Source organism: Pongo pygmaeus, chromosome 2, assembly GCF_028885625.2.
Source record: "Pongo pygmaeus isolate AG05252 chromosome 2, NHGRI_mPonPyg2-v2.0_pri, whole genome shotgun sequence".
NCBI classification, from domain to species: Eukaryota; Metazoa; Chordata; class Mammalia; order Primates; family Hominidae; genus Pongo; species Pongo pygmaeus.
This window is the reverse complement of record NC_085930.1, coordinates 104,739,841-104,767,149: the sequence shown is the minus strand read 5'-3', so window position 1 is coordinate 104,767,149 and position 27,309 is coordinate 104,739,841. Positions and strand designations below refer to the sequence as shown.

The following is a 27,309-nucleotide window of genomic DNA, read 5'->3' as shown; positions in this document are numbered from 1 at the left end:
GCAGGAGAGGATCATTAAGTCAGAAACAACATCAGAGTCACAGACCCAGCAGGTTACAGGAGACTACAAAGTAAGTATGGCCATTATGTGTTAGAGCAATAAAAGACTTCACTGTCAAATTGATAAGTATCTGGAATGTGTGATCTTGGGACAGGTACTATGAAATAAGGCTAGGTGAAAATATCAGAAAATATTCACATTGACTAGAAATAAAACCAACAGAAAATTTGAAAAACAAGTTGAGGAGGCCGGGCATGGTGGCTCATGCCTATAATCCCAGCACTTTGGGAAGCTGAGGCAGGCAGGTCACCTGGGGTCAGGAGTTTGAAACCAGCCTGGCCAACACAGTGAAACCCTGTCTCTACGAAAAATACAAAAATTAGCTGGGCATGGTGGTGGGCGCCTGTAGTCAGCTGCTCAGGAGGCTGAGGCAGGAGAATCGCCTGAACTTGGGAGGCAGAGGTTGCAGTTAGAAAACATATTGTACCACTGCACTCCAGCCTGGGCAGCAGAGTAAGATTCTTTCTCAAAATTTAAAAATAAAAAATAAGTTGAGGAAATCTGTCAAACACAATAAAGCTATTTGGAAGGTCTAAAAAGGAAGCGACAAATACTTTTCCTTCAACAAATATCCCCTGAAGACCCACTGCATTCCAAGCCTACCTGGTCATGAGGGTTGGTTAAGAAAAGGTGAACAGAAAATTTCACTCAGAGCTCTAAGTGCCCAGACAAGGGTCCTGTTCAGAGAAGGCTCCTATGCAGAGCCAGAGGAGGGCCAAAGAGAGGCTCCTACCCCGCCCCTGAGAGCCAAGAACCTGGGGGTAGGCAGGGGTAATCCCAGGAAAGATCTGAAAGACAGCTCCGTGCAGGATCCACACAGGGATCCCGCTTGTTCAAGACCAAGAGGAGTCAGAATACACAAGAGCATCAACCAAACAATAATAAAAGCTGGAAAGGGAGTTCAGGTTTAACAGTTCCAAAGAGAAACACAAATACATAAACCAAATAGCTTTCTTACGTATCAGGATTAATCAGTTAAAAAATAATAGAAAAGGCCGGGCACGGTGGCTCACACCTGTAATCCCAGCACTTTGGGAAGCTGAGGCGGGCAGATCACGAGGTCAGAAGTTTGAGACCAGCCTGACCAACACAGTGAAACCCTGTCTCTACTAAAAATACAAAAATTAGCCAGGCGTGGTGGCGCATGCCTGTAATCTCAGCTACTCAGGAGGCTGAGGCAGGAGAATCGCTTGAACCCAGGAGGCAGAGTTTGCAGTGAGCCGAGATCGTGCCACTGCACACCAGCCTGGGAGACAGAGCACAACTCTATCTCAATCAATCAATCAATAAAAGAAATGGATCCCATTCAAAATAGCAATAAAAGCCGGGCACGGTGGCTCACACCTGTAATCCCAGCACTTTGGGAGGCCAAGGCAGGCAGATCACCTGAGGCCAGGAGTTCGAGACCAGCCTGGCCAACATGGTAAGACCCCCATCTCTACTAAAAATACAAAACTTAGCTGGGCGTGGTGGCAGATGCCTGTAATCCCAGCTACTCAGGAGGCTGAGGCAGGAGAATGACTTGAACCTGGGAGGCGGAGGTTGTAGTGAGCCTAGATTGCACCACTCCACTCCAGCCTGGGTGACAGAGTAAGACTCTGTCTCAAAAAAAAAAAAAAAAAAAAAAAAAAAAAAAAGCAACAAAATATATGTGAATTAAGCAATAGGCTTTGTATAAATAAAACTCTAAAATATCTGAGGATTACAAAATAAGAGATCAATAAAAAGAGTCCTAATTCTAGTTGGGAAAAGTTTTCAATAAGAAAGATTTCTATTTCTCTAAAAATAATAAATGTAAGATAATGTCAATTGAGTATCAATGTTTTTTTTTTTTTTTTGGTATAACTTCCCCAAAGTATCCGGACATATGTACCTGGTATGTCTGAGGAACAGAAGGAAGGTCACGTTATCTGAGAATGCTGGAGCCAATTCACAGTGACCTGGGGGGCCGTGGAGGATTGGGCATAGGAATAACATATTTACAGAATCCTATCATTGTTATGTATGTACAGACTGTAAGAAGGGAAACAAGTAAGGAGGCCCTCACTGTCATCCAGGACAGTGATGAAGGTGGCCTGAAGTAGTATGGCCGCAATGGAGATGGTGTGAAGGGATGGATTTGGGATAATGTTGAAAGCCAGCGTAATTGCTCAACAGATGGAATCTAAACCATGGGAGAAAAACAAGATTTAGGAGGACTCCTGGGCTATAAGCCTGAATAATTACAAGGATACTATTGTCCCAAATGAACTGGAAAATGCTGAGAGTAGAGGAGGTACAGGGAAGACCAGGAGTTCAGTTTTGTACATGATGACTTTGAGGCACCTATTAGCACCCACATAGAAATGTTGGATAAACTAGTCTGGAGTTCAGGAAAAGTCTGAGTTGGAGATATAATTTTTTTTTTTTTTTTTTTTGAGACGGAGTCTTGCTCTGTCACCAGGCTGGGGTGCAGTAGTGCAATCTCAGCTCACTGCAACCTCCGCCTCCTGGGTTCAAGTGATTCTTCTGCCTCAGCCTCCCAAGTAGCTGGGACTACAGGCACGCGCCACCACATCTAGCTAATTTTTGTATTTTTAGTAGAGATGGGGTTTCACCATGTTGGCCAGGATAGTCTCTATCTCTTGACCTCGTGATCCATTCACCTCGGCCTCCCAAAGTGCTGGGATTACAGGCGTGAGCCACGGCGCCCAGCAGAGATATAAATTTGAGTCATCAGCATAAAAATGGTGTCTAAAAGTTATGAGACAAGGCTGGATGCGGTGACTTACTCCTGTAATCTCAGCACTCTGGGAGGCTGAAGTGGGCAGATCACTTGAGGCCAGAGTTCCAGACCAGCCTGGTCAACACGGTAAAACCCTGTTTCTAAAAAAAAAAAAAAGTCCCCCAAAATTAGCTGGGTGTGTGCCTGTAGTCCCAGCTACTTGGGAGGCTGAGGTACAAGAATCACTTGAACCCAGGAGGCCTGGGTTGCAGTGAGCTGATATCGCGCCACCGCACTCCAGCCTGGGAGACAAAGCGAGACCCTGTCTCAAACAAAAAAAAAAAAAAAAAGAAAAGAAAGGTAAGTACTGAGAACTAACCACTGAAGTGTAAAAGTCACTAGTGACCAGCTGGGCATGGTGGCTCACGCCTGTAATCCCAGCACTTTGGGAAGCCGAGGCAGGTGGATCACGAGGTCAGGAGATGGAGACCATCCTGGCCAACATGGTGAAACCCCATCTCTACTAAAAATACAAAAAAAAAAAAGTAGCTGGGCCTGGTAGTGTGTGCCTGTAATCCCAGCTACTCGGGAGGCTGAGGCAGGAAAATCGCTTGAACCAGGGAGTCGGAGGTTGCAGTGAGCTGAGATCGCGCCACTGCACTCCAGCCTGGCGACAGAGCGAGACTCTGTCTCAAAAAAAGGAAAAAAAAAAGTCACTAGTGACCTTGATAAAACCACTTTATTTGCAGTTGTGAGGCAAAAGCCAGATTGGAGCAGGTTTAACAATTAGAGAAGAGGAACTGGAAATGGCAGGTAGAAAAACACAAGAAACAGGCTGGTGTGGCAGCTCACGTCTGTAATCCCAGCACTTTGGGAGGCCAAGGTGGGTGGATCACCTGAGGTCAAGAGTTCAAGACCAGCCTGGCCAATAAGGCAAAACCCCATCTCTACTAAAAGTACAAAAATTAGCAGGGCGTGGTGGTGTGCACCTGTATTCCCAGCTACTCGGGAGGCTGAGGCAGGAGAATCGCTGGAACCTGGGAAGCAGAGGTTGCAGTGAAACGAGATCATGCCACTGCATTCCAGCCTGGGTGACAGAGCAAGACTCCATCTCAAAAAAAACAAGAAACAACTTTTTCAAAGAGCTTTTGTGTAAGAGGGAGCAAAGTCATGAAGCATAGAGATTGGTGTGGAAAAGACTAGAGAGAAGTTTTTTTGAGACAGGTTCCCACTCTGTTGCCCAGGCTCGAGTACAGTGGCATGATCTCTGCTCACTGCAGCCTCAACTTCCTGTGCTCAAACAATCCTCCCACCTCAGACTCCTGAATAGCTAGGACTACAGGTGCATGCCACCACACCTATTTTTTTTTCTTTTTTTGAGACGGAGTTGCAATCTTCTAGCCCAGACTGGAGTGCAATGGTGCGATCTTGACTCACTGCAACCTCTGCCTCCCAGGTTCAAGCAATTCTCCTGTCTCAGACTCCCGAGTAGCTGGGATTACAGGCACTTGCCACCATGCCTGGCTAATTTCTTGTATTTTTAGTAGAGATGGGGTTTCATCATTTTGGCCAGGCTGGTCTTGAACTCCTGACCTCAGATGATTCACCCACCTCGGCCACCCAAAGTGCTGGGATTACAGGTGTGAGCCACCGCGCCTGGCCCATGTATGGCTAATTTTTGTATTTTTTTGTAGAGATGGGGTTTTGCCATGTTGCCCAGGCTGGTCTCAAACTCCTGGGCTCGGGTGATCCATATACCTCAGCTTCCAAAAGTGCTGAGATTATAGGTGTAAGCCACCGTGCCCAAAGTTTGTTTGTTTTTGGTTTTTTTTTTTTTTGTGATGGAGTTTCACTCTTGTTGCCCAGGCTGCAGTGCAGTGGCGAGATCTTGGTTGACCACAATCTCTGCCTCCCGTATTCAAGCGATTCTCCTGCCTCAGCCTCCCAAGTAGCTAGGATTACAGGATGCGCCACCATGCCTGGCTAATTTTTTTTTTTTTTGTATTTTTAGTAGAGATGGGGTTTCTCCATATTGGTCAGGCTGGTCTTGAACTCCTAACCTCAGGTGATCCACCCACCATGGCCTCCCAAAGTGCTGGGATTACAGGCGTGAGCCACCGCACCTGGCCCAAAGTTTGTATTTTTAAGATGAAAAATGCAAGCATGTTTATGCCTTTATTCCCGATGAGAATGATCAAGTGGAGAGCAAAAACTGATGTCAGTAGCTGAGGGGAAAAAAAAAAAACCATGTCTATGGCTGGGCAAGAGGGGATGGGATCCAGTGCACAAAGAGGCCTGGGATCAAGCAGAAGCACAGGCCATCCTTGGTAGAAACAAGCAGGGCGGCCGGGCATGGTGGCTCACGCCTGTAATCCCAACACTTTGGGAGGCAGAGGCAGGCGGATCATCTGAGGTCGGGAGTTCGAAACCAGCCTGACCAACATGGAGAAACCCTGTCTTTACTAAAAATACAAAAATTAGCTGGGCGTGGAGACGCATGCCTGTAATCCCAGCTACTCGGGAGGCTGAGGCAGGAGAATTACTTGAACCCGGGAGGCGGAGGTTGCGGTGAGCCGAGATGGCGCCACTGCACTCCAGCCTAGGCAACAAGAGCAAAAACTCCGTCTCAAAAAAAAAAAGAAAAGAAAAGAAACAAGCAGGGCGGCAGCAGGTAGGTACATGGAGGTAGCAGAAGGCATCTGGTGAAATCCTCTTCTGATGGTTTCCATTTTCTCAGTGAAGTCAGAAACCAGCTCATCCACTGAGAAGGTGGGGGGTTGAGAAGAGGAGAGGTACGAAGCGGTCACACAGCAGAGTAGGAGGGTGCAAGAAAAGAGTAGGGCTAAGTGAATGTCTGATGTAGGAGTAGAAAAGGACTTCAGGCACAGACAAAATGGAAGAAGCCATAAGGGAAAAGAGCGATGGACAAAGCCACTGAACACAAACATTCCCTAGGTCAAAATCAATAGATAGACTTCTACTTCTGGCAAGATGGAGTAGATGTACTGTTCCCTATACCTCCTGCTAAGTACAACCAAAAAACTCTGGATGTTATATTTAAAATAAACATATGAAGGGTCTGAAAGTTTGGACCAACGGCAGCAGAGAAACCTTGGGACTTGAGGAATGAGATAGTGGTGAGTTCCTTGGGTTTTCCTTTTACCCTGCATATGTCAGCTGAAAAAGCTGACAATCCAAAAATATCAAAAGGTACAAACCAAAAAGAAGCCCCAACAAAAGCATGCATTCTCTACAAAAAGGACCAGGAAAGGTCCTCTGCTCCAGCCAAATACCATTTAAAAAGCTGTGACCCCACCCACACCAGCAAAGACTTAGTGAGAAGCATAGACTTTCACCTTTATGGAATTGTAATGAAGTACCCAACATGTTACCAGCGTGGAGTCAGAGAAAGCCAAATAAGAAATTAGGGGAAGGGCTGCAGCCAAGGCCTTGTGCAGCCCTGCACCCTTCTCTTTAAAAATAAATTAAATTAAAACAAAGGAATTAGGACTTGCATCCCTGACAGCTGGTACCAGCACCTTGCCACCCTAGAGTGCTAGTGGACACACTGGAACTCCCACACTTACCCAGCAATAAAAAGGAGCACCCCATCGTCAGGTGTCAACAGAGGCCAAGTAGGAACCTTGATTTCTGCCTCCACCTAGCTGTAATGAGGCTGCATCCTTCCCTTCCTGCTGGAGCAGTATCAGAAAAACCCTCAACTCAATATGTAAATATCCAGGTTGCAATTGAAAAATCACTTGTCATATTCAAAACAAAGAAGACCTCAAACTGAAAGAAAAAAAGACTAGCAATATTTGCCAACACCAAGATGTCAGAGACATTAGAATTATCTGACAAAGATTTTAAAGCAGCCATGATAAAAATCCTTCAATGAGCAATTATGAACATGCTTGAAAAAAATTTTTTGGCTGGGCACGGTGGCTCATGCCTGTACTCCGAGCACTTTGGGAGGCGAAGGTAAGTTGATCACGAGGTCAGGAGATCGAGGTGACCGACCTCAGGTGATATGCCCACCTCAGCCTCCCAAAGTGGGATTACAGGCATGAGCCATTGTGCCGGCCGAAAAACCTTTTTTTTAAACAGGCCAGGTACGGTGGCTCATGGCTATAATCCTAGCATTCTGGGAGGTCAAGGTGGGAGGATCACTTGATCCCAGGAGTTGGAGATCAGCCAGGGCAATAAAGCGAGACCCCGTTTCTACAAAAAGTTAGCCAGGCCGGGTGACACCTGTAGTCCCAGCTAATAGGAGGCTGAGGCAGGAAGATCACTTGAACCCCAGAGTTTGAGGATGCAGTAAGCCATTATCAGACCACTACACTCCAGCCATGCAGCAGGGTGAGACTCTGTCTCTAGAAAAAAGAGAAAGAAGAAAAGAAGCCAGGCATGGTGGCTCATACCTGTAATTCTAGCACTTGGGGAGGCCAAAGTGGGCAGATTGCTTGACCCCAGGAGTTTGAGACCAGCCTGGTTAACAAAGGAAGAGCCTATCTCTACAAAAAACTAAAAAGTTAGCCAGGTGTGGTGATACATGTCTGTAGGCCCAGCTACCCAGGGGCTAGGTGAGAGGATCGCTTGAGCCTGGGAGATCAAGCTACAGTTAGCTGTGATGCATGCCTCTGCAGTTTAGCCTAGGCATCGTCTCAAAAAAAAGGAAATAGGCTTGGCATGGTGGCTCTCACCTATAATCCCAGCACTTTGGGAGGCCGAGGCGGACAGATCACTTGAGGTCAGGAATTTGAGACCAGCCTGGCCAACATGGTGAAACCCAATCTCTACCAAAAAATGCAAAAATTAGCCAGGGGTGATGGCATGAACCTGTAGTCCCAGCTACTCGGGAGGATGAGGCAGGAGAGTCGCTTGAACCCAGGAGGCAGAGGTTGCAGTGAGCCAAGATCATACACCTGGGCAACAGAGTGACACCCTGTCTCAAAAAAAAAAAAAATTTTTTTTTTCTTAAATAAAACTGTCCCTAATTCCGAATGACATGGTTGTCTATGTAGGAAATCCCAAGGAATCTTAAAAAAAAAAAAAATCATAGAACTAATAAGGAAGTTCAGAAAGGTTGTAGGATACAAGATTATACAAAAATCAATCAATTGTGTTTCCCAAACAAGCAATGAACATGTGGACAACCAAATAAAATTATAATATCATTTACAACACCATTTTACAAGGCAAACAGAAAAAGAAACACTTAGGTGTAAATATAAGAAAACCTGAAAACTACACAATGCTGATGAAAGAAATCAAATTTTTCTTTTTTTTTTTTTTTTTTTGAGGCAGTATCTCAACTTTGTCATCTCCTGGGTTCAAGCTGTCTTCCTGCCCTAGCCCACCACGTAGCTGGGACTACAGGCATGCAACACCATGCCCAGCAAATTTTTTTTTTTTAAGAGATGGGGTTTCGCTATATTGCCCAGGCTGGTCTCAAACACCCGAGCCCCAAGCAATCCACCTGCCTTTGCCTCCCAAAGCGCTAGGATGAGAGGCCACCAAGCTTGGCCAGAAATCAGATTCTTTTTTTTTTTTTTTTTTTGAGATAGGGTCTCACTCTATCATCCAGGCCAGAGTGCAGTAGTGCAGTGGCATGATCTCGGCTCACTGCAACCTCCACCTCCCGAGTTCAAGTGATTCTCGTGCCTCAGCCACCAGAGTGGCTGGGATTACAGGCCTGCACCACCATGCATGGCTAATTTTTGTATTTTTATTAGACACGGGGTTTTGCCATATTGGCCAGGCTGGTCTCAAACTCCTGGCCTCATGTGATCCACCTGCCTCAGCTTCTCAAAATGCTGGGATTACAAGCGTGAGCCACCATGCCCGGCCAGAAATCAGATTTTTAAATTAATGGAAAGATATACCATTCTTCCTGGATTGGAGGATTCAAAATAATAAAGGTGTCAATTCTGCCCGAATTGATCTGTACGTTTAACATAATTCCTATCAAAATCCCAGCAAGATTTTTCTAAATTTTCTAAATTATCCTACAATTTATGTGGAAAGACAAAGGAGTAGAAAATTGTTCTAGGAGGCTAGAAAAATTTAAAAAAAAAAGAGACAGCATCAAGTGGGAGGAATAAGTCTGTTGAATTTCAAGGTTTATTATACACAGCTATAGTTATCAAGACTGTGTGGTGTTGCTGAAAAGATAGACATATAGATAAATGGAGTAGAATAGAGAAACAGGCTGGGCGCAGTGACTCACGCCTGTAATCCCAGCACTTTGGGAGGCTGAGGTGGGCGGATCACCTGAAGTCGGGAGTTCGAGACCAGCCTGACCAACGTGGAGAAACCCCATCTCTTCTAAGAATACAAAATTAGCCGGGCATGGTGGCGCGTGCCTGTAATCCCAGCTACTCAGGAGACTGAGGCAGGAGAATCGCTTGAACCCAGGAGGCAGAGGTTGTGGTGAGCCAAGGTCGCACCATTGCACTCCAGCCTGGGCAACAAAGAGCGAAACTCCATCTCAAAAAAAAAAAAAAAGAGAGAGAGAAACAAATCACACAAATATGTCCAATTGATTCGTTTTTTTGAGACGGGGTCTCACTCCGTCACCCAGGGTTTAGTGCAGTGGCACAATCCTGGCTCACTGCAGCCCTAACTTCCTGGGCTGATCCTCACACCTCACCACCCCCAAGTAGCTGGGACTACAGGTGCATACCACCATGCCCAGCTAATTTTTTTTTTTTTTTTTTTTAGAGATGGGGTTTTGCCTTGCCACACAAGCTGGTCTCAGCCTCATGGGCTCAAGCAATCCACCACCCTTGGCCTCTCAAAGTCCTGGGATCACAGGTGTGAGCCATTCTGCCTGGCCTGCCCAATGATTTTTTTTTTTTTTTAAGACAGTATTGCTCTGTTGCCCAGGCTGGAGTGCAGTGGCACAATCTTGGCTCACTGCAACCTCCACCTCTCAGGTTCATGCAATTCTCCTGCCTCAGCCTCCCGAGTAACTGGGATTACAGGTGCACGCCACCATGCCTGGATAATTTTGTATTTTTAGTAAAGCCAGGGTTTTACCATGTTGGCCAGGCTGATCTCAAATTCCTGACCTCAAGTGATCCACCCATCTTGGCCTCCCAAAGTGCTGGGATTACAGGTATGAGCCACCATGCCCGGCCCCCAGTTGATTTTTTAAAAGGTGCAAACACAATTCAGTGGAATGAAGACAGTCTTTTCAATAAATGATATAAGCAGAGGTCAAAGGTAAAAGAAAAAAAAAAGAACTCTGTCCTACTACTCATATATTATACAAAAATTGGTCAGGCGTGGTTGCTCACACCTGTAATCCCAGCACTTTGGGAGGCCAAGGCAGGAGGAATGCTTGAGCCCAGGAGTTCGAGATTAGCCTGAGCAACATGGCAAGACCCAATCCTTACAAAAAAAAAAAAAAAAAAAGGTGTTTAATTAGCTGTTTTTGGTGGCACATGCCTGTAATCCCAGCTACTCAGGAGGCTGAGGCAGAAGAACTGTTTGAGCCCAGGATGCTGAGGCTGCAGAGAGCCATGATTTTACCACCGCACTTCAGCCTGGGCAATAGAGTAACACCTTGTCTCAAAAACAAAAACAAATTGACTCAAATGAGGTCACAGGCTTGAACGTAAAATATAAAATGATAAATAAAACCTGTAGAAGGCCCGGGTGTGGTGGCTCATGTCTGTAATCCCAGCACTTTGGGAGGCCAAGACGGGCAAATCACCTAAGGTCAGGAGTTGGAGACCAGCCTGGCCAACATGGTGAAACCCCATCTCTACTAAAAATACAAAAACTAGCTGGGTGTGGTGGTGTGTGCCTATAATCCCAGCTACTGGGGAGGCTGAGGCAGGAGAATCGCTTGAATCTGGGAGGCAGGGGTTGTAATGGGCCAAGATCACGCCACTGCCCTCCAGCCTGGGCAACAAAGCAAGACTCCGTCTCAAAAAAATAAAATACGCCAGGCGTGGTGGCTCATGCCTGTAGTCCTACCACTTTGGGAGGCCGAGGCAGGTGGATCGCTTGAGGCCAGTTCAAGACCGGCCTAGCGGCTGGGCGCAGTGGCTTATGCCTATAATCCCAGCACTTTGGGAGGCCAAGGAGGGGGGATCATGAGGTCAGGAGACCGAGACCATCCTGCCCATCATGGTGAAACCCCGTCTCTACTGCAAATACAAAAATGAGCTGGGTGTGGTGGTGTGTGCCTGTAATCCCAGCTACTTGAGTGGCTGACGCAGGAGAATCGCATGAACCCAGGAGGCAGAGGCTGCAGTGAGGAGAGATGGCGCCACCGCACTCCAGCCTGGGCGACAGAGTGAGATAATGCCTTAAAAAAAACAAAATAAAATAAAACTTGTAGAAAAAAAATATAAGAAAATCTTCAGGATCTAGGTTTAAGTAAAGAATTCTTAGACTGGCCAGGCACGGTGGCTCACACCTATAATCCCAGCACTTTGGGAGGCGGAGGTGGGCAGATTACGAAGTCAGGAGATCGAGACCATGGAGAAACCCCGTCTCTACTAAAAAAATACAAAAAAATTAGCCGGGCGTGGTGGCAGGCGCCTGTAGTCCCAGCTACTCAGGAGGCTGAGGCAGGAGAATGGCGTGAACCCGGGAGGCGGAGCTTGCAGTGAGCCGAGACTGCGCCACTGCACTCCAGCCTGGGCGACAGAGCAAGACTCCGTCTCAAAAAAAAACAAAAAAAGAATTATTAGACTTAGGGCGAGCATGATGGCTCAGTCCTATAATCCCAGCACTTTGGGAGGCCGAGGAGGCGGGTGAATCACCTGAGGTCAGGAGTTCAAGACCAGCCTGGCCAACATGGCAAAACCTTGTCTCTACTAAAAATACAAAAATTAGCCAGGCATGATGGCGCATGCCTGTAATCCCAGCTACCTGGGAGGCTGAGGCAGGAGAATAGCTTGAACCCGGGAGGAGGAGGTTGTGGTGAGCTGAGATTGTGCCACTGCACTCCAGCTTGAGCGACAGAGCAAGATTCCATCTCTAAATAAATAAATAAAAATAAAAAATTAACCCGGCATGGAGGAACACACCTGTCGTCCCAGCTACTTGGGAGGCTGAGGCAGGAGGATCACTTGAGCCCAGGAGATCAAGGTTACATTGTGCTATGATCACACCACTGCACTCCAGTCTAGGCAACACAGTGAGACCTTGTCCAAAAAAAAAAAAAAAATACTAAACTAGAGATACAACTACAATAAAACTCAACAATTGCATTCCTAGGCATTTATCCCAGAGAAATGGAGAAATGAAGACTTACTTTCTGACAAAAGCCTCTGTGTACAAATGTTTACGGCATCTTTATTCCTAAAAACCTCAAACTAGAAACAACACAGATGCTGTTAGGTGGAAGAATAGTTAAATTATGATAATCCACACCATGACTACTATTCAGCAATAAAAATGAATGCAGTATTCATATATGTGATAATACAAATGAATCTCTAGAAAATTATGCTGAGGGCTGGGCATGGTGGCTCACACCTGTAATCTCAGCACTTTGGGAGGCAGAGGCAGGAGGATCACTTAAGGTCAGGAGTTCAAGACCAGGCTGGCCAACATGGTGAGACCCCCCCCCCCACGGCCCCCATCTCTACTAAAAATACAAAAATTAGCCAGGCTTGCTGGTGCATGCCTGTAATCCCACAGGAGGCTGAGGCAGGAGGATCTCTTGAAACCAGGAGGCAGAGGTTAAAGTGAACCGAGATCGTGCCATTGCACTCCAGCCTGGGCAACAGAATGAGACTCCGTCACAGAAAAAAAAAAAAAAAATTATACTGAGTTTATTTATTTATTTATTTGACTTATTTATTTATTTTTGAGACAGAGTCTCACTCTGTCGCCCAGGCTGGAGTGCAGTGGTGCAATCTCGGCTCACTGCAACCTTCACCTCCCAGGTTCAAGCAATTCTCTGCCTCTGCCTCCCAAGTAGCTGGGATTACAGACACCTGCTACCACACCTGGCTAATTTTTGTATTTTTCGTAGAGATGGGGTTTCACCATCTTGGCCAGGCTGGTCTTGAACTCCTGACCTCGTGATCCACCCCCTCGGCCTCCTAAAGTGATGGGATTACTGGTGTGAGCCACCGCACCCGGCCTATTTATTTATTTTTTAATTTATTTTTTGATTTATTTTTTCACTTTGTCACCCAGGCTAGAGTGCAGTGGCACGATCTTGGCTCACTGCAACCTCCGCCTCCCAGGTTCAAGCAATTCTTGTGCCTTAGCCTCCTGAGTAGCTGGGATTACAGGCGTGCACAACCATACCTGGCTAATTTTTGTATTTTTGGTAGAGACAGGGTTTCTCCATCTAGGCCAAGCAGGTCTCAAACTGCTGACCTCAGGTGATCAACCCGCCTCGGCCTCACAAAGCGCTGGAATTACAGGTGTAAGCCACTGTGCCTGGCCAATGCTGAGTTTAAAATCCAATCCATGCTGGGCATGATGGCTCATGTCTGTAATCCCAGCACGTTGGGAGGCCAAGGCAGACAGACCACTTGAGCTCAGGAGTTTCAAGGCCAGCCTGGGCAACATGGTAAAACCCCATCTCTAAAAAAATAATAAAAAAATCCAGCCACTGCACTACAGAGACTGGGTGACAGACAGCCAGACCCTGTCTCAAAAATAAAGAAATAAATTTAAAAAATTTTTAAAGCCAATCCAGGCCAGGCGCGGTGGCTCACGCCTGTAATCCCAACACTCTGGGATGCTGAGGCGGGTGGATCACCTGAGGTCAGGAGTTTGAGACCAGCCTGGCCAACATGGTGCAACCCCATCTCTACTAAAAATACAAAAATTAGCCAGACGAGGTGGCAAGCGCTGTAATCTCAGCTACTGGGGAGGCTGAGGCAGGAGAATCGCTTGAACCCAGGAAGAGGAGGTGGCAGTGAGCTGAGATCGTGCCACTGATCTCTAGCCTGGGAAACAAGAGCAAGACTCCATCTCAAAAAAAAAAAAAAAAAAAAAAAAAGCCAGTCCGAAGACTTTACATACTGTACAATTCCATTCATATAACATTGTTTTTCTGTTTTGTCTTTCTTTTTGTTTTTCAGATGGAGTTTCACTCTTGTTGCTCAGGCTGGAGTGCAATAGCACGATCTTGGCTCACTGAAAACTCCGCCTCCCGGATTCAAGTGATTCTCCTGCCTCAGCCTCCCGAGTAGCTGGGATTACAAGCATGCACCACCACTCCTGGCTAATTTTTGTATTTTTAGTAGAGACGGGGTTTCACCATGTTGGTCAGGCTGGTCTCAAACTCCTGACCTTAGGTGATCTGCCCTCCTCGACCTCCCAAAGTGCTGGGATTACAGGCGTGAGCCACTGCATTCAGTCTCATATAATATTTTTAAAATATAAAAAAAATTATAGAAGTGATTACACTCTAAGGGCTCTGAGATTTTGGACAAATGTTAGAAACACATGGCTGAGCACAGTGGATCATGCCTGTATTCCCAGCACTTTGGGAGGCCATGGTGGGTGGATCACCTCAGGTCAGGAGTTCAAGACCACCCTGATCAACATGGCAAAATCCTGTCTCCATTAAAAATACAAAAATTAGCCAGGCGTGGTGGTGGGCGCCTGTAGTCCCACCTACTCGGGAGGCTGAGGCAGGAGAATCACTTGAAGCCAGGAGGCAGAGGTTGCAGTGAGCCCAAATCATACCACTGCACTCCAGTCTAGGCAACAGAGTGAGACCCTGTCTCAAAAAAATAGAAAAGAGGCCAGGCGCGGTGGCTCACAGGCCAGGCACAGTGGCTCACTCCTGTAATCCCAACACTTTGGGGAGGCTGAGTCAGGCGGATCACCTGAGGTCAGGAGTTCGAGACCAGCCTGACCAATATGGAGGAACCCCATCTCTACTAAAAATACAAAATTAGCAGAGCATGCCTGTAATCCCAGCTATTCAGGAGGCTAAAGCAGAAGAATTGCTTGAACCCATGAGGCAGAGGTTGCGGTGAGCCAAGTAGTGCAATGGCGCCATTGCACTCCAGCCTGGACAACAAGAGTGAAATTCCATCTCCAAAAATACAGGAAAAAAAGAAAAGAGGGTTGGGCACGGTGGCTCACTCCTGTAATCCCAGCACTTTGGGAGGCCGAGGCGGGTGGGTCACAAGGTCAGGAGATCGAAACCATCCTGGCCAACATGGTGAAACCCCATCTCTACTAAAATACAAAAAATTAGCCAGGCGTGGTGGCACACGCCTGTAGTCTCAGCTACTTAGGAGGCTGAGGCAGGGGAATAGCTGGAAGCCAGGAGGCGGAGGTTGCAATAAGCTGAGATCATGCCACTGCATTCCAGCCTGGCGACAGAGCAAGACTCTGTCTCAAAAAAAAAAAAAAAAAAAAAAAGAAAAGAAAAGAGAAAGAAAAAAAAGAAAGACATGACATCTCGGGCAGAAGCAGACTCCGTTCTAAATTTGATAAGACATGACTCACCTTTCAGAGTTCCTGAAATGGTTGCTAATAAGGGTGGGTAGGCCTAGGCTGACGCGTTACACTTGTGACATTTTGGTTGGTTTGTTATAATGTACTAGTTCTTGATTCTACTATGATTGCTTCTGTTTCTGAAAACCTTGAAATAGGCCGGGCGCGGTGGCTTACGCCTGTAATCCTAGAACTTTGGGAGGCTGAGGCAGGCAGATCACAAGGTCAAGAGATAGAGACCATCCTGGCCAACATGGTGAAACCCCATCTCTACTAAAAATACAAAAATTAGGTGGGTGTGATGGCACGTGCCTGTGGTCCCAGCTACTCAGGAGGCTGAGGCAGGAGAATCGCTTGAACCTGGGAGGCAGAGGTTGCAGTAAGCCAAGATCATGCCACTGCACTCCAGCCTGGCGACAGAGCAAGACTCCATCTCAAAAAAAAAAAAAAAAAATTTATATATATATATATATATATACACAATTTGTTTTGTACACCGGATGTGAAGACTTTATGTTTATTTGAGACAGAGTCTCACTCTGTCACCCAGACTGAAGTGCAGTGGCACAATCATGGCTCAGTGCAGCCTCAACAATTCAGGCTCAAGTGATCCTCCCACCTTAGCCTCCTGAGTAGCTGGGACCACAGATGCACACCACCAAGCCCAGCTAATTTTAAAAAAATTTTTGGGCTGGGCGTGGTGGCTCACACCTGTTATCCCAACACTTTCAGAGGCCGAGGCAGGTGGATCACTTGAGGTCAGGAGTTCAAGACCAGCCTGACCAACATGGCAAAGCCCTGTCTCTACTAAAAATATAAAAATTAGCCAGGCGTGGTGGCAGGCACCTGCAATCCCGTCTACTCAGGAGGCTGAGGCAGGAGAATCACTTGAATCCAGGAGGCGGAGGTTGCAGTTAGCCAAGATCATGCCACTGCACTCCAGCCTGCGAAACAGAGCAAGACTCCATCTCAAAAAAAAAAAAAAAAAAAAATTTGTAGAGATGGGATCCCACTATGTTGCCCAGGCTGGTTTTTGGTTTCGTTTTGTTTTGGTTTTGTTTTTTTTGAGACAGAGTCTTGCTCTTATGCCCAGGCTGCAGTGCAGTGGCGTGACACAGCTCACTGCAACCTCTGCCTCCTGGGTTCAAGTGATTCTCCTGCCTCAGCCACCCAAGTAGCTGGGATTACAGGTGCCCGCCACTACACCTGGCTAATTTTTATATTTTTAGTAGAGATGGGGTTTCACCATGTTGGCCAGGCTGGTCTCAAACTCCTGACCTCAAGTGATCCATCCTCCTTGGCTCCCAAAGTGCTGGGATTACAGGCATGAACCACTGCACCTGGCCCCCAGGCTGGTCTTTAACTCATGGGCTCAGGCAATCCTCGCACCTTGGCCTCCCAAAGTGCTAGGATTACAGGTGTGAGCCACTGCACCCGGTCCTGAAGCCTTTATAAAGGGTGAAAGGACATAAACAAGCACACGAAATTATAAACTGAAAGGAAAAAGCCAGCTATTTCCCCTCCAATCACAACCTTACCTGTAATAAGCACTTGATCCGTTCTCCAGGAGTCATGATTCCTGTGGTGAATACTCCAGATAACATCCCAGCTGCAAAAAGCTGGGGATAGCTGCATTGAAAACAAAAAGCAGAAGCAAGCACCTGTGACTAACCACCGAGGACAGAGGCCAATCCCAGCAAAGAGGACAGTTTTGTAAGAAAAAAAATAAGTACTTGGACTGGGTAGAAGCCTAGCCACAAATGAATCAGATTTCGCACAAAAACTCAGTTCTAGGTATATTTTAATGTCAAATTTCCCAGAGCAAGGGTCTCAGTGGCAAGAGCAATGGGAGTCTGGCCACAAGGCCCACCCCATGAGGTGCACGCTCAGAATCCCTCACCTGTAAGAGGAGTTTTATAGTAAAACATGGCTTCCATCCATGCACCTGCCAGGCACAGTGACTATGGACAAGTTTCCAGGCCTCTCTGAGCCTCAATTCTCCATAGTTAACGTGCTGGGGTTTTTGTGGGGGAAGTCTCTAACCCAGGATCTGGACTTTAATCTCCCCCAGTAGTTCCCCTCCAGTCTCACTTCCCCTGGATTACCAAGGGCCTGAGAACACTCTAAGCCAAGACTCAAGCAGGACAGCTTCAAGGCCAAGGAGGATGGCTGTGGCCACCTCTAAAGGCTAAGGGATAGCCAAGGCAAATGTATGCAATGTGCTGTAAGATGCTGAGAAAGGACCAGACAGGGATGATACCCAGGCAGGCATGACAGGTCCTGTGGACCCTGTACAGGGAAATAGTCCCCCAGTGGCAAGACGTATGGGTCTTCACTCTGGCCCCCACAGAATGAACAACCTTGAGTATAAAGAGCAATCTGAGGCTCCTACCATCTATCACCCACAGCTGTCTGTGCCACCTCTGGCATCTCCTTTTTTCTTTTTTTTCTTCTTTTTGTTTGTTTGTTTGTGTTTGTTTTGAGACACAGTCTCACTGTGTCCCCAGGCTGGAGTGCAGTGAAGTGATCTCGGCTCACTGCAACCTCCACCTCCTGGGTTCAAACGATTCTCCTGCCTCAGCTCCCGAGTAGCTGGGATTACAGGAACCCGCCACCATACCCAGCTACTTTTTGTATTTTTAGTAGAGACGGAGTTTCACCATGTTAGCTAGGATGGTCTCGAACTCCTGACCTCAAGTGATCCCCAGGCTGGAGTGCAGTGAAGCGATCTCGGCTCACTGCAACCTCCACCTCCTGGGTTCAAACGATTCTCCTGCCTCAGCTCCCGAGTAGCTGGGATTACAGGAACCCGCCACCACACCCAGCTACTTTTTGTATTTTTAGTAGAGATGGAGTTTCACCATGTTAGCTAGGATGGTCTCGAACTCCTGACCTCAAGTGATCCACCCACTTCGGCCTCCCAGAGTGCTAGGGTTACAGCATGAGCCACTGTGCCCGGCCCTTTTTTTTTTGAAACAGGGTCTTGCTCTGTTGCCCAGGCTGGAGTGCAGTGGTGCAATCTCAGCTCACTGCAACCTCCATCTCCTGGGCTCAAGTGACCTTCCCACCTCAACCTCCTGAGTAGCTGGGACTACAGGCAAGCCTGGCTAATTTTTGCATTTTTGTAGAGACAGAGTTTCGCCATGTTGCCCAGGTTGGTCTCGAACTCCTGGGCTCAAGTGATCCTCCTGCCTTGGCCTCCCAAAGTGCTGGGATTACAGGTGTGAGCCACTGTACCTGGCTACCTCCTTTTCTTTCTGGGATTAGCAATACCAGCATGGTTTGGAGGCAATGGGGCACAAAGTTACATTCAGCATTTCAACAGAGTTCCACAACTTAGCAAATGTTACTGAAAAACTTCACATACTGTCCTAAGCTTCGGTGCACTCTTGACCCCAAGCCTCCAACAACTGAGCCTTCAGGTCAGTCCCATCCAACAAGGAGCTTATGAACAGATGCCAAATGGGGCTAGAGGGACATCCACTGTAAAGAGTTCACTCCAGGCAGGGCACCAGTTTCAACAGCGCTATTTCTCCCTGCATTCACCGCAGGCAGGGCTCATGCATCTACCTCAGGCACACAGCCAAGCTGACTATCGAACAGTCAAGAGACTTGCTTTCCAACACGGCCATCTTCACAGTCCCAGTTCACATAGCTATCCCTGATGAGTCCTCTCAGCAACTAAATTCTCCCTATGAGACCAACATGCTCCATTTTCCCCATAATGCCCAACCCTAGGCTCAGCAAACCTCATCTCTTGGGACTGGAGACTGTCTCTGAATAGGATCTGCGTGTGTGCACAGGGCGTCATGTGGACACTCAGTGGCTGCCTGGCCTATTCTCCCACTCCCCACCCCCATCTCCACCCCAGGGAGGCATCTTTGAGAGCTAGACTTTCCTGGACTTCCACCCCAAGGCCCTGGTAACACCCCTTTCCATACCATCCCCAAACACCATTCCAGGGAGGTGAACACAGCAGGGCTGACAGGATTGTGGGAGTGGGGTCCTGAGTGTCTTAACTTTGTTCAGTCAGGAAGACTGTTTTTCTGAGTGCTGATGTGACTGTACAGGAACACAGCCCATAGACCAAAGTACCAGAAGTGACCCCACGGGGGTCATGCATGGCCCTGATACATCCGTGAGCTGGCACACATGCTAAAAGACCAGGCGCTCAGAGACGGCATGTGTCTGTGGGACACAAGGACTACTAACGGGCAAATGCAGCTCCAAAACAACCCCATCCACATTTCAGGACACTTGCAGCTATTTATAAAATCTAGGGACATTCAGAAAGTCACAAGGATCCCAGAAATAGAGTTTCACTCTACAAGCACCTCCATCTACATCCTAGACCCTCACTCAGCCTGCTGTGGCCTGAAGTGGTGACAGAATACAACCGCATGGTGCCCTGGGCTTCCTCCCTTGAGCTCCTGGATCTGAGGGCAGGCCAGCCTCTGTGGCTCCTGTACTGCCTATAGCCCCTCCCAGGGGTTGGCATCCTGCACAGCTCAGATTGTGGATACCTTTTCACCCAATATTTCCACTCAGAATTCCCCTGCCTCCTGAGAAGCCTCTGTTTTCACTAACTACTTTGTAAATTCTGAACTATAATTCTGTCTCAGGTGACTCTTCATACCCAAATCCAACTTCTTAAAGTTTATTAAAGGAAAACACATTAACTTATTCCACTTTAACAGAGAAACCAATACCTGAAATCTTTATAGTCATATTAGCATGTTGTAAAAATGAAGCACAACAAAAGTTGGAACCTTCTCTTCTCTCAATCAGGTGATAGAAAGCAAGGCTACTCTTGTCTTTAGGGCAGCACCAGGTGCTGCCTATGACATGTCACATACAGTTAAGCATTCAGACCTCTCAACAGCCTCGTGGGGTTGGTATTACAAATCTCTCCAGTAATTGATACTACCTTATAAAAGAAATACGAAAAACTGGTCAGGTGTGGTGGCTTACACCTGTAATCCTAGCACTTTGGGAGGCCAAGGCAAGAGAATTGCTTGGCTCCAGGAGTTCAAGACCAGCCTGGTCAAGATAATGAGACCCCCCTACCCCCCGCCCCGCCTACCCCCACCATCTCTAAAAAAAATTTAAAAATTAGCCCAGAGTGGTGGTGTGTGCCTATAGTCCCAGCTACTTGCGGGGCTGAGGCAGAAGAATCACTTGAGCCCAGGAGTTCAAGGTTACAGTGAGTCGTGATTGCACCACTGCATTCCAGCCTGGGTGACAAAGAAAGACCCCATCTCAAAAGCTCAAGTACTTGGGCCAGGCGCGGTGGCTCATGCCTGTAATCCCAGCACTTTGGGAGGCCGAAGGAGGCGTATCACGAGGTCAGGAGAGTGAGACCATCCTGGCTAACACGGCGAAACCCGTCTCTACTAAAAACACACAAAAAAAAAAAAAAAAAAAAAAATTAGCCGGGCGTGGTGGCGGGTGCCTATAGTCCCAGCTAGTTGGGAGGCTGAGGCAGGAGAATGGCATGAACCTGGGATGTGGAGCTTGCAGTGAGCCGAGATCGCACCACTGCACTCCAGCCTGGGCGACAGAGCGAGACTCAGTCTCAAACAAACAAACAAAAAAATTAAAAATTAAAAAAATTAAAAACTCAAGTACTCCTTCATGTATAACTCCCAGGAGTTGGGCCAGGTGCAGTGGCACACGCCTGAAATCCCAGCATTTTGGGAGGCCGAGGCGGGTGGATCACCTGGGGTCAGGAGTTCGTGACCAGCCTAACATGGTGAAACCCCCTCTCCACTAAACACACAAAAAAATTAGCCAGGTGTGGTGGCGCATGCCTGTAATTCGAGCTACTTAGGAGGCTAAGACAGGAGAATTGCTTGTACCTGGGAGGCGGAGGTTTCAGTGAGCCGAGATCGCGCCATTGCACTCCAGCCTGGGCAAAAAGAGCGAAACTCTGTCTCAAAAAAGAAAGAAAAAAAACTCCCAGGAGTCAGGCTTAGGGGCCCAGGAAGACCCACCGAGGTTCTTTTTTTTTTTTTTTTTTTGAGACGGAGTCTTGCTCTGTTGCTCAGGTTGGAGTGCAGTGGTGCCATCTCGGCTCACTGCAACCTCTGCCTCCCAAGTTCAAGCGATTCTCCTGCCTCAGCCTCCCAAGTAGCTGGGACTACAGGTGCCCGCCACAACACCCAGCTAATTTTTTTGTATTTTTAGTAGAGACAGGGTTTCGCCATGTTGGTCAAGCTGGACTCGAACTCCTGACCTCAGGTGATCCACCCGCCTCAGTCTCCCAAAGTGCTAGGATTACAGGTATGAGCCACCGTGCCCTGCCCAGGTTTCTTTATTTTAACCCATGTCACACTACCAGGCAGAACAGCGAGTGCTCCTGACCTGTAAGTACTCACCTGAGCACATCTTCTGGGTGTTTCTGTTGTAGTTTCTTCCCCAAACCAAACCCAAAGAAGCACACAGCAAACATGGGAGTGACCCCGATGATAGGGGCAGCCATTCCCCGATATAGCCCCGTGATGCCCTGCAAGGAATCACAGAAGCAGAAGCTGTTTACAGACACCACCACCTTTTAAATCACTGAAAGAGGAAAGCAGTGTGTCCTCCAACCTGTGGCTTCCTTCATCTCTTCTTGAAGCAAGGAGAACTTTAAATGGAAGAAAATCTCCCACATTTATCAGAAATAATTTTCCTATTATGCTGGAGAAACTGAAGGCAGTTTCCATTCTCAAAGGCAATCTGTTTTTGTTTTGGGGGCTTTTTTTTTCAGATGGGGTCTCACTCTGTCGCCCAGGCTGGGGTGCAGTGGTGCGATCACAGCTCATCACAGCCTTGATCCCCTGGGCTCAAGTGATCCTCCCATCTCAGCTTCCCAAGTAGCTGGGACTACAGGCGTGCACCACCATGCCCAGCTAATTTTTGTATTTTTTGTAAAGACAGGGTTTTGCCATGTTGCCCAAGCTGGTCTCAAACTCCTGGGCTCAAGTGATCCTCCTGCCTTGGCCTATTAAAGTGCTGGGATTATAGGCATGAGCCACTGCACCCGGCCAGCAATCTGCCAATATGTGGCATACACTTTCACCTGGAAATATTTTGTGTGGAAAATTTATTGCAAGGAATTTATTCTAGGGAAATACTCATAGGTGTAAAAAGAATAACCTCAGGCACTTATAAGGTACCAAAATTTTGGGAAAAAAAACAAAAGCTGCCAAATAGGAGATAAATTATAAACTCCATAAATGGAGTCATATGGCCAAGAAATCATATTATAACATGAGAAGAGATTATTAAGTAAAAAAAAAAAAAAAAGTTACAAAACAGGATACACAATGTGATCTACCTTCTTTGGGGTAAGATTACAAGTGATTAAGAAAATGTTTTATATTTTCCAGGTATTAAGATGGGACTTTTGTTAGAACTGCACAGCAATTTTCACTAGTACAGTTTAGTAATGAAAGGGAAGATGAGCCTGGGCAGCATAGCAAGACCCTGTCTCTACAAAAACAAATAAAAAATAAAAGTTAGCCAGACGTAGTGGTGTGTGCCTGTAGTCCTAGGCAGTCAGGAGGCTGAGTTGGGAGAATAACTTGAGCCAAGGAGTTCAAGGCTGCAGTGAGCTATGGTCTTGCCACTGTACTCCACCCTGGGTGACAGAGTGAGACCCCATCTCTAGAAAAAAAAAAAAAATGAATTATGTGGTAACCAATAAATCATTAGACAGACAGACAAATACATAAATACCCTACCAAACAAGGTAGTAAACAAGGAGGAAGATTCAGGACTTGGGAGACCAGGGGGCCAGTCCAAGAGAGATGAAATGTGTTTCTAGGATGGCACAGGGTGCAGTGGACCTGGGAAGCAGTCAGTCCACAGGGCAGTAGAGGACTCCAAAAGCGATGTTTCCAAGAAAAACAGAACAAGGCCGGGTGCAGTAGCTCACGCCTGTAATTCCAGCACTTTGGGAAGCTAAGGCAGGTGGATCACAAGGTAGGAGATCAAGACCATCACGGCCAACATGGTGAAACCCCGTCTCTACTAAAAATACAAAAATTAGCTGGGTGTGGTAGTGCATGCCTGTAATCCCAGCTACTCAGGAGCTGAGGCATGAGAATCGCTTGAACCTGGGAGGCAAAGTTTGCAGTGAGCCGAGATTGTGCCACTGTACTCCAGCCTGGCAACACAGCAAAACTCCATCTCCAAAAAACAAAACTAAAACAAAAACAGAACAAAACAACACACACTAGAACAACAGAAAATAACTCCTTAGGCAGTATGTAGCAAACCAAACAGAAAGGTACACTACAGAGCATTTAGGGTACAGAACGACAGAAACAGTGATTCAAAGACAAACAAAACAAAAGATTTAACACAATTATTAACCCAATCCCAAGGGAAACAAGAAGTTACACAAGGAATGGAATGCACATCATACTTCATACTTATTTAAGAGAAAAAATATATATAAAGTTGTAATCATGAAAATGGTGAATTGGATTAAACCACAAAGGGTGATAAAATCATATGGATGGGCAGGGCAGAAGGAGGGGATAGGGAGAGTAAGAGCTAAAATATAAAATAATCTACCACAAATAGGTAGCTAAAAAATATAAAAATGTACAAAATATAATAGTAATGGCCAGGCACGGTGGCTCATGCCTGTAATCCCAGCACTTTCAGAGGCCACGGCGGGAGGATCACCTGAGGTCAGGAGTTCGAGACCAGCCTGACCAACATGGAGAAACCCCGTCTCTACTAAAAATACAAAATTAGCCGGGCGTGGTGGCACATGCCTGTAATCCCAGCTACTCAGGAGGCTGAGGCAGAAGAATCGCTTGAACCCGGGAGGCGGAGGTTGCAGTGAGTGAGCCGGGATTGCGCCATTGCACTCCAGCCTGGGCAACAAGAGTAAAACTCTGTCTCAAACAAAAAATAATAATAATTAAAAAATAAATAAATAAAATATAATAGTAAATGTATATTATGTAGATCGGTGGAAACAGCATAAACAACTGAAAAAATTGAAAGTAGTTGCCTCTGGAGAATGAAGGAAAGAGATAAATATCACTTTGTTACTTTGTCATAAGCTTCTCAGTAACAAATGAAGTGCCTGCATCAGGGCCCGTAATCCCAGGTACGCAGGAGGCTGAGATGGGAGGATCACTTGAGCCCAGGAGTTCAAGACCAGCCTGGGTAAAATAGCGAGACCCCATCTCAAAACCATTTTTTTTAAACAAATACAAAAAAATTTTAAAGTTTAAAATTTTAGAGTAGCAGGAGAATCAGGGTGAGGCTGCACACTGGGAGGGCTCCACAGAGCCAGGCTGAAGAACCTGTCTCACTGCAGACCCTGGGTATCCAAACTTTCTTTTCAGAATCAAAGCGGCACAACTGTACCTGTCAGCATTCCTCCTAATTCCTGCAAAAGCCTAAACTGCTACAGGCTGCAGGTGGACTCCAAGAACAAAGTACAGAGGCAGTAAATGGGAAAGGGACAGAGATCTGAGGAGGATCTACAAAAGTAGCACATGACAAAGTCCATTCAAAGCCATTCCCACAGCTCTCTACATGAGCTAAAAGGATGACCAGGTCCTGAGAGGTCAAGCCCATTCCTCCTGAACAACTTATCTAGTCTTCCTTCCACTAGAATGGCCAACCCAGTTCCATGTAGCACAACCTACAGACTCCTGCCTGGCAGCTCCAGAAAGCAGAAAGCTCAAATCTGGCACAGCAAAAACCAGGACATGCACAAATATGGACTAAGGAAGCCTATTCAGCTCTTCAAAGACTTGGGTTTATACAAGACATTCTCACCACAACTCCAGGACCCAGCACATTGCCCACCCCTAGGCAGGTGCTCAATAACGTCTAATGACCAAAAGGCAGGTAAGCCTACCTTCCTTCTGTAAGGGTAGAGGACTCTAAGTGGACCTGAAGCCTAGAACCTCCATCAGACACTGCTCAGACTCCACCCTGGGCACTAGAGATGTAAGGAGGAGGAGCTTAAAGAAGAAAGAACAAGGCCAGGTGCCATGGCTCACGCCTGTAATCCCAGCACTTTGGGAGGCCAAAGAGGGCAGATCACGAAGTCAGGAGTTCAAGACCAGCCTGGCCAATATGGTGAAACCCCATCTCTACTAAAAATACAAAAATTAGTCGGGCGTGGTGGCAGATGCTTCTAGTCCCAGCTACTCGGGAGGCTGAGGCAGGGAGAATCGCTTGAACCCGGGAGGCAGAGGTTGCAGTGGGCTGAGATCGTGCCACTGCACTCCAACCTGGGTGACAGAATGAGACTCCGTATCCAAAAAAAAAAAAAAAAAAAGAAGAAGAAGAAAGGGCAGGCTGGGCATGGTGGCTCATATCTGTAATTCCAGCGCTTTGGGAGGCTGAGGCAGGCAGATCACCTGAGCTCAGGAGATTGAAACCAGCTGGCCAACATGGCGAAACCCATCTCTACTAAAAATATAAAAATGAGCTGGGCATTGTGGCAGGTGCCTGTAATCCCAGCTACTTGGGAGGCTGAGGCAGGAGAATCGCTTGAACCCAGGAGGCCAAGGTTGCAGTGAGCCAAGACCGCACCACTGCACTCCAGTCTGAGTGGCAGAACAAGACTCCATCTCAAAAAAAAAAAAAAAGAAGGGTAGCACCACCTCACTCAAGGACGGTTGGGTAGGCACTGCCTCAAGAACTTTAAGCCAGATGCGGTGGCTCATGCCTGTAATCCCAGCACTTTGGGAGGCCGAGGCGGGCAGATCACAAAGTCAGGAGTTTGAGACCAGCCTGGCCAACATGGTGAAACCCCATTTCTACTAAAAACACAAAAATTAGCTGGGTATGGTGGCAGGTGCCTGCAATCCCAGCTACTTGGGAGGCTGAGGTAGGAGAATCACTTGAACCCGGGAGGCAGAGTTTGCAGTGACCGAGATTGCACCACTGCACTCCAGCCTGGGCAACTGAACAAGACTCTGTCTCAAAATAAAAAATAAATAAATAAATAACAAAAAGTTTAAAAAGATCTTCCTTCTGCACCCAAGTCCTACAGGAATCCTGGGAACAACTTCTCCAAGGCTGAGTCCATCCACACCATCACTCCCTTTTTATCTGGATGACAACTACTTAGTTTCTGTATATTTAATCAAGGCTATAAATTTAGAGACTATAATAGAGTGTTTATATGAAAGTTATATTTTAGGGCCAGGCGTGATGGCTCATGCCTGTAATCCTAGGACTTTGGGAGGCCGAGGCGGGTGGATGATGAGGTCAGGAGATCGAGACCATCCTGGTTAACACGGTGAAACCCTGTCTCTACTAAAAATACAAAAAATTAGCTGGGCGTGGTGGCAGGCGCCTGTAGTCCCAGCTACTCAGGAGGCTGAGGCAGGAGAATGGCGTGAACCCAGGAGGCGGAGCTTGCAGTGAGCCAAGATCGCACCACTGCACTCCAGCCTGGGCAACAGAGCGAGACTCCGTCTCAAAAAAAAAAAGGAAGTTATATTTTAGGCGGGGCGCAGTGGCTCAGGCCTGTAATCCCAGCACTTTGAGAGGCCGAGGTGGGCGGATCACTTGAGGTCGGGAGTTTGAGACCCGCCTGACCAACATGGAGAAACCCTGTCTCTACTAAATATACAAAATTAGCCAGGCATGGTGGTGCATGCCTATAATCCCAGCTACTCAGGAAGCCGAGGCAGGAGAATCACTTGAACCAAGGAGATGGTTCAAGAGGTTGCAGTGAGCCAAGATTGTGCCATTGCACTCCAGACTGGGCAACAAGAGCAAAACTCCGTCTCAAAAAAAAAAAAAGTTACATTTTAGGAAGCAAAGGAAAAGATCTCAACGAGGTCTTTAAGACCTGTGTTAATGAAGTTATTTATTATTATTATTATTAATATTATTCTTATTTTGAGACAGAGTTTTATTCTTTTTGCCCAGGCTGGAGTGCAATTAGCCAGGCATGATGGCACACGCCTGAAATCTCAGCTACTCGAGAAACTGAGGCAGAAGAATTGCTTGAGCCTGGGAGGCAGAGGTTGCAGTGAGCCAAGTTCATGCCACTCTAGTCAAGCCTGGGCGACAGAGTGAGATCGTGTCTCAAAATATATAATAATAATAATAATAATAATAACTCCAAA

The 27,309-nt window shown here is 46.9% G+C and overlaps 1 protein-coding gene across 1 annotated transcript in view; it reads right to left on the bottom strand.

The window, feature by feature from the left end:
- The window catches only part of SLC25A20 (solute carrier family 25 member 20), a 53,806-nt gene that overhangs the window by 5,711 nt on the left and 20,786 nt on the right, over nt 1–27,309 (bottom strand). Inside the window, exons 4-5 of the mRNA XM_063661159.1 lie at nt 21,580–21,707; nt 16,741–16,831 (exon numbers count right to left, since the gene is read on the bottom strand). Of these exons, the coding sequence (XP_063517229.1) occupies nt 16,741–16,831; nt 21,580–21,707 (219 nt within the window). The remainder of the gene's footprint in view (nt 1–16,740; nt 16,832–21,579; nt 21,708–27,309) is intronic.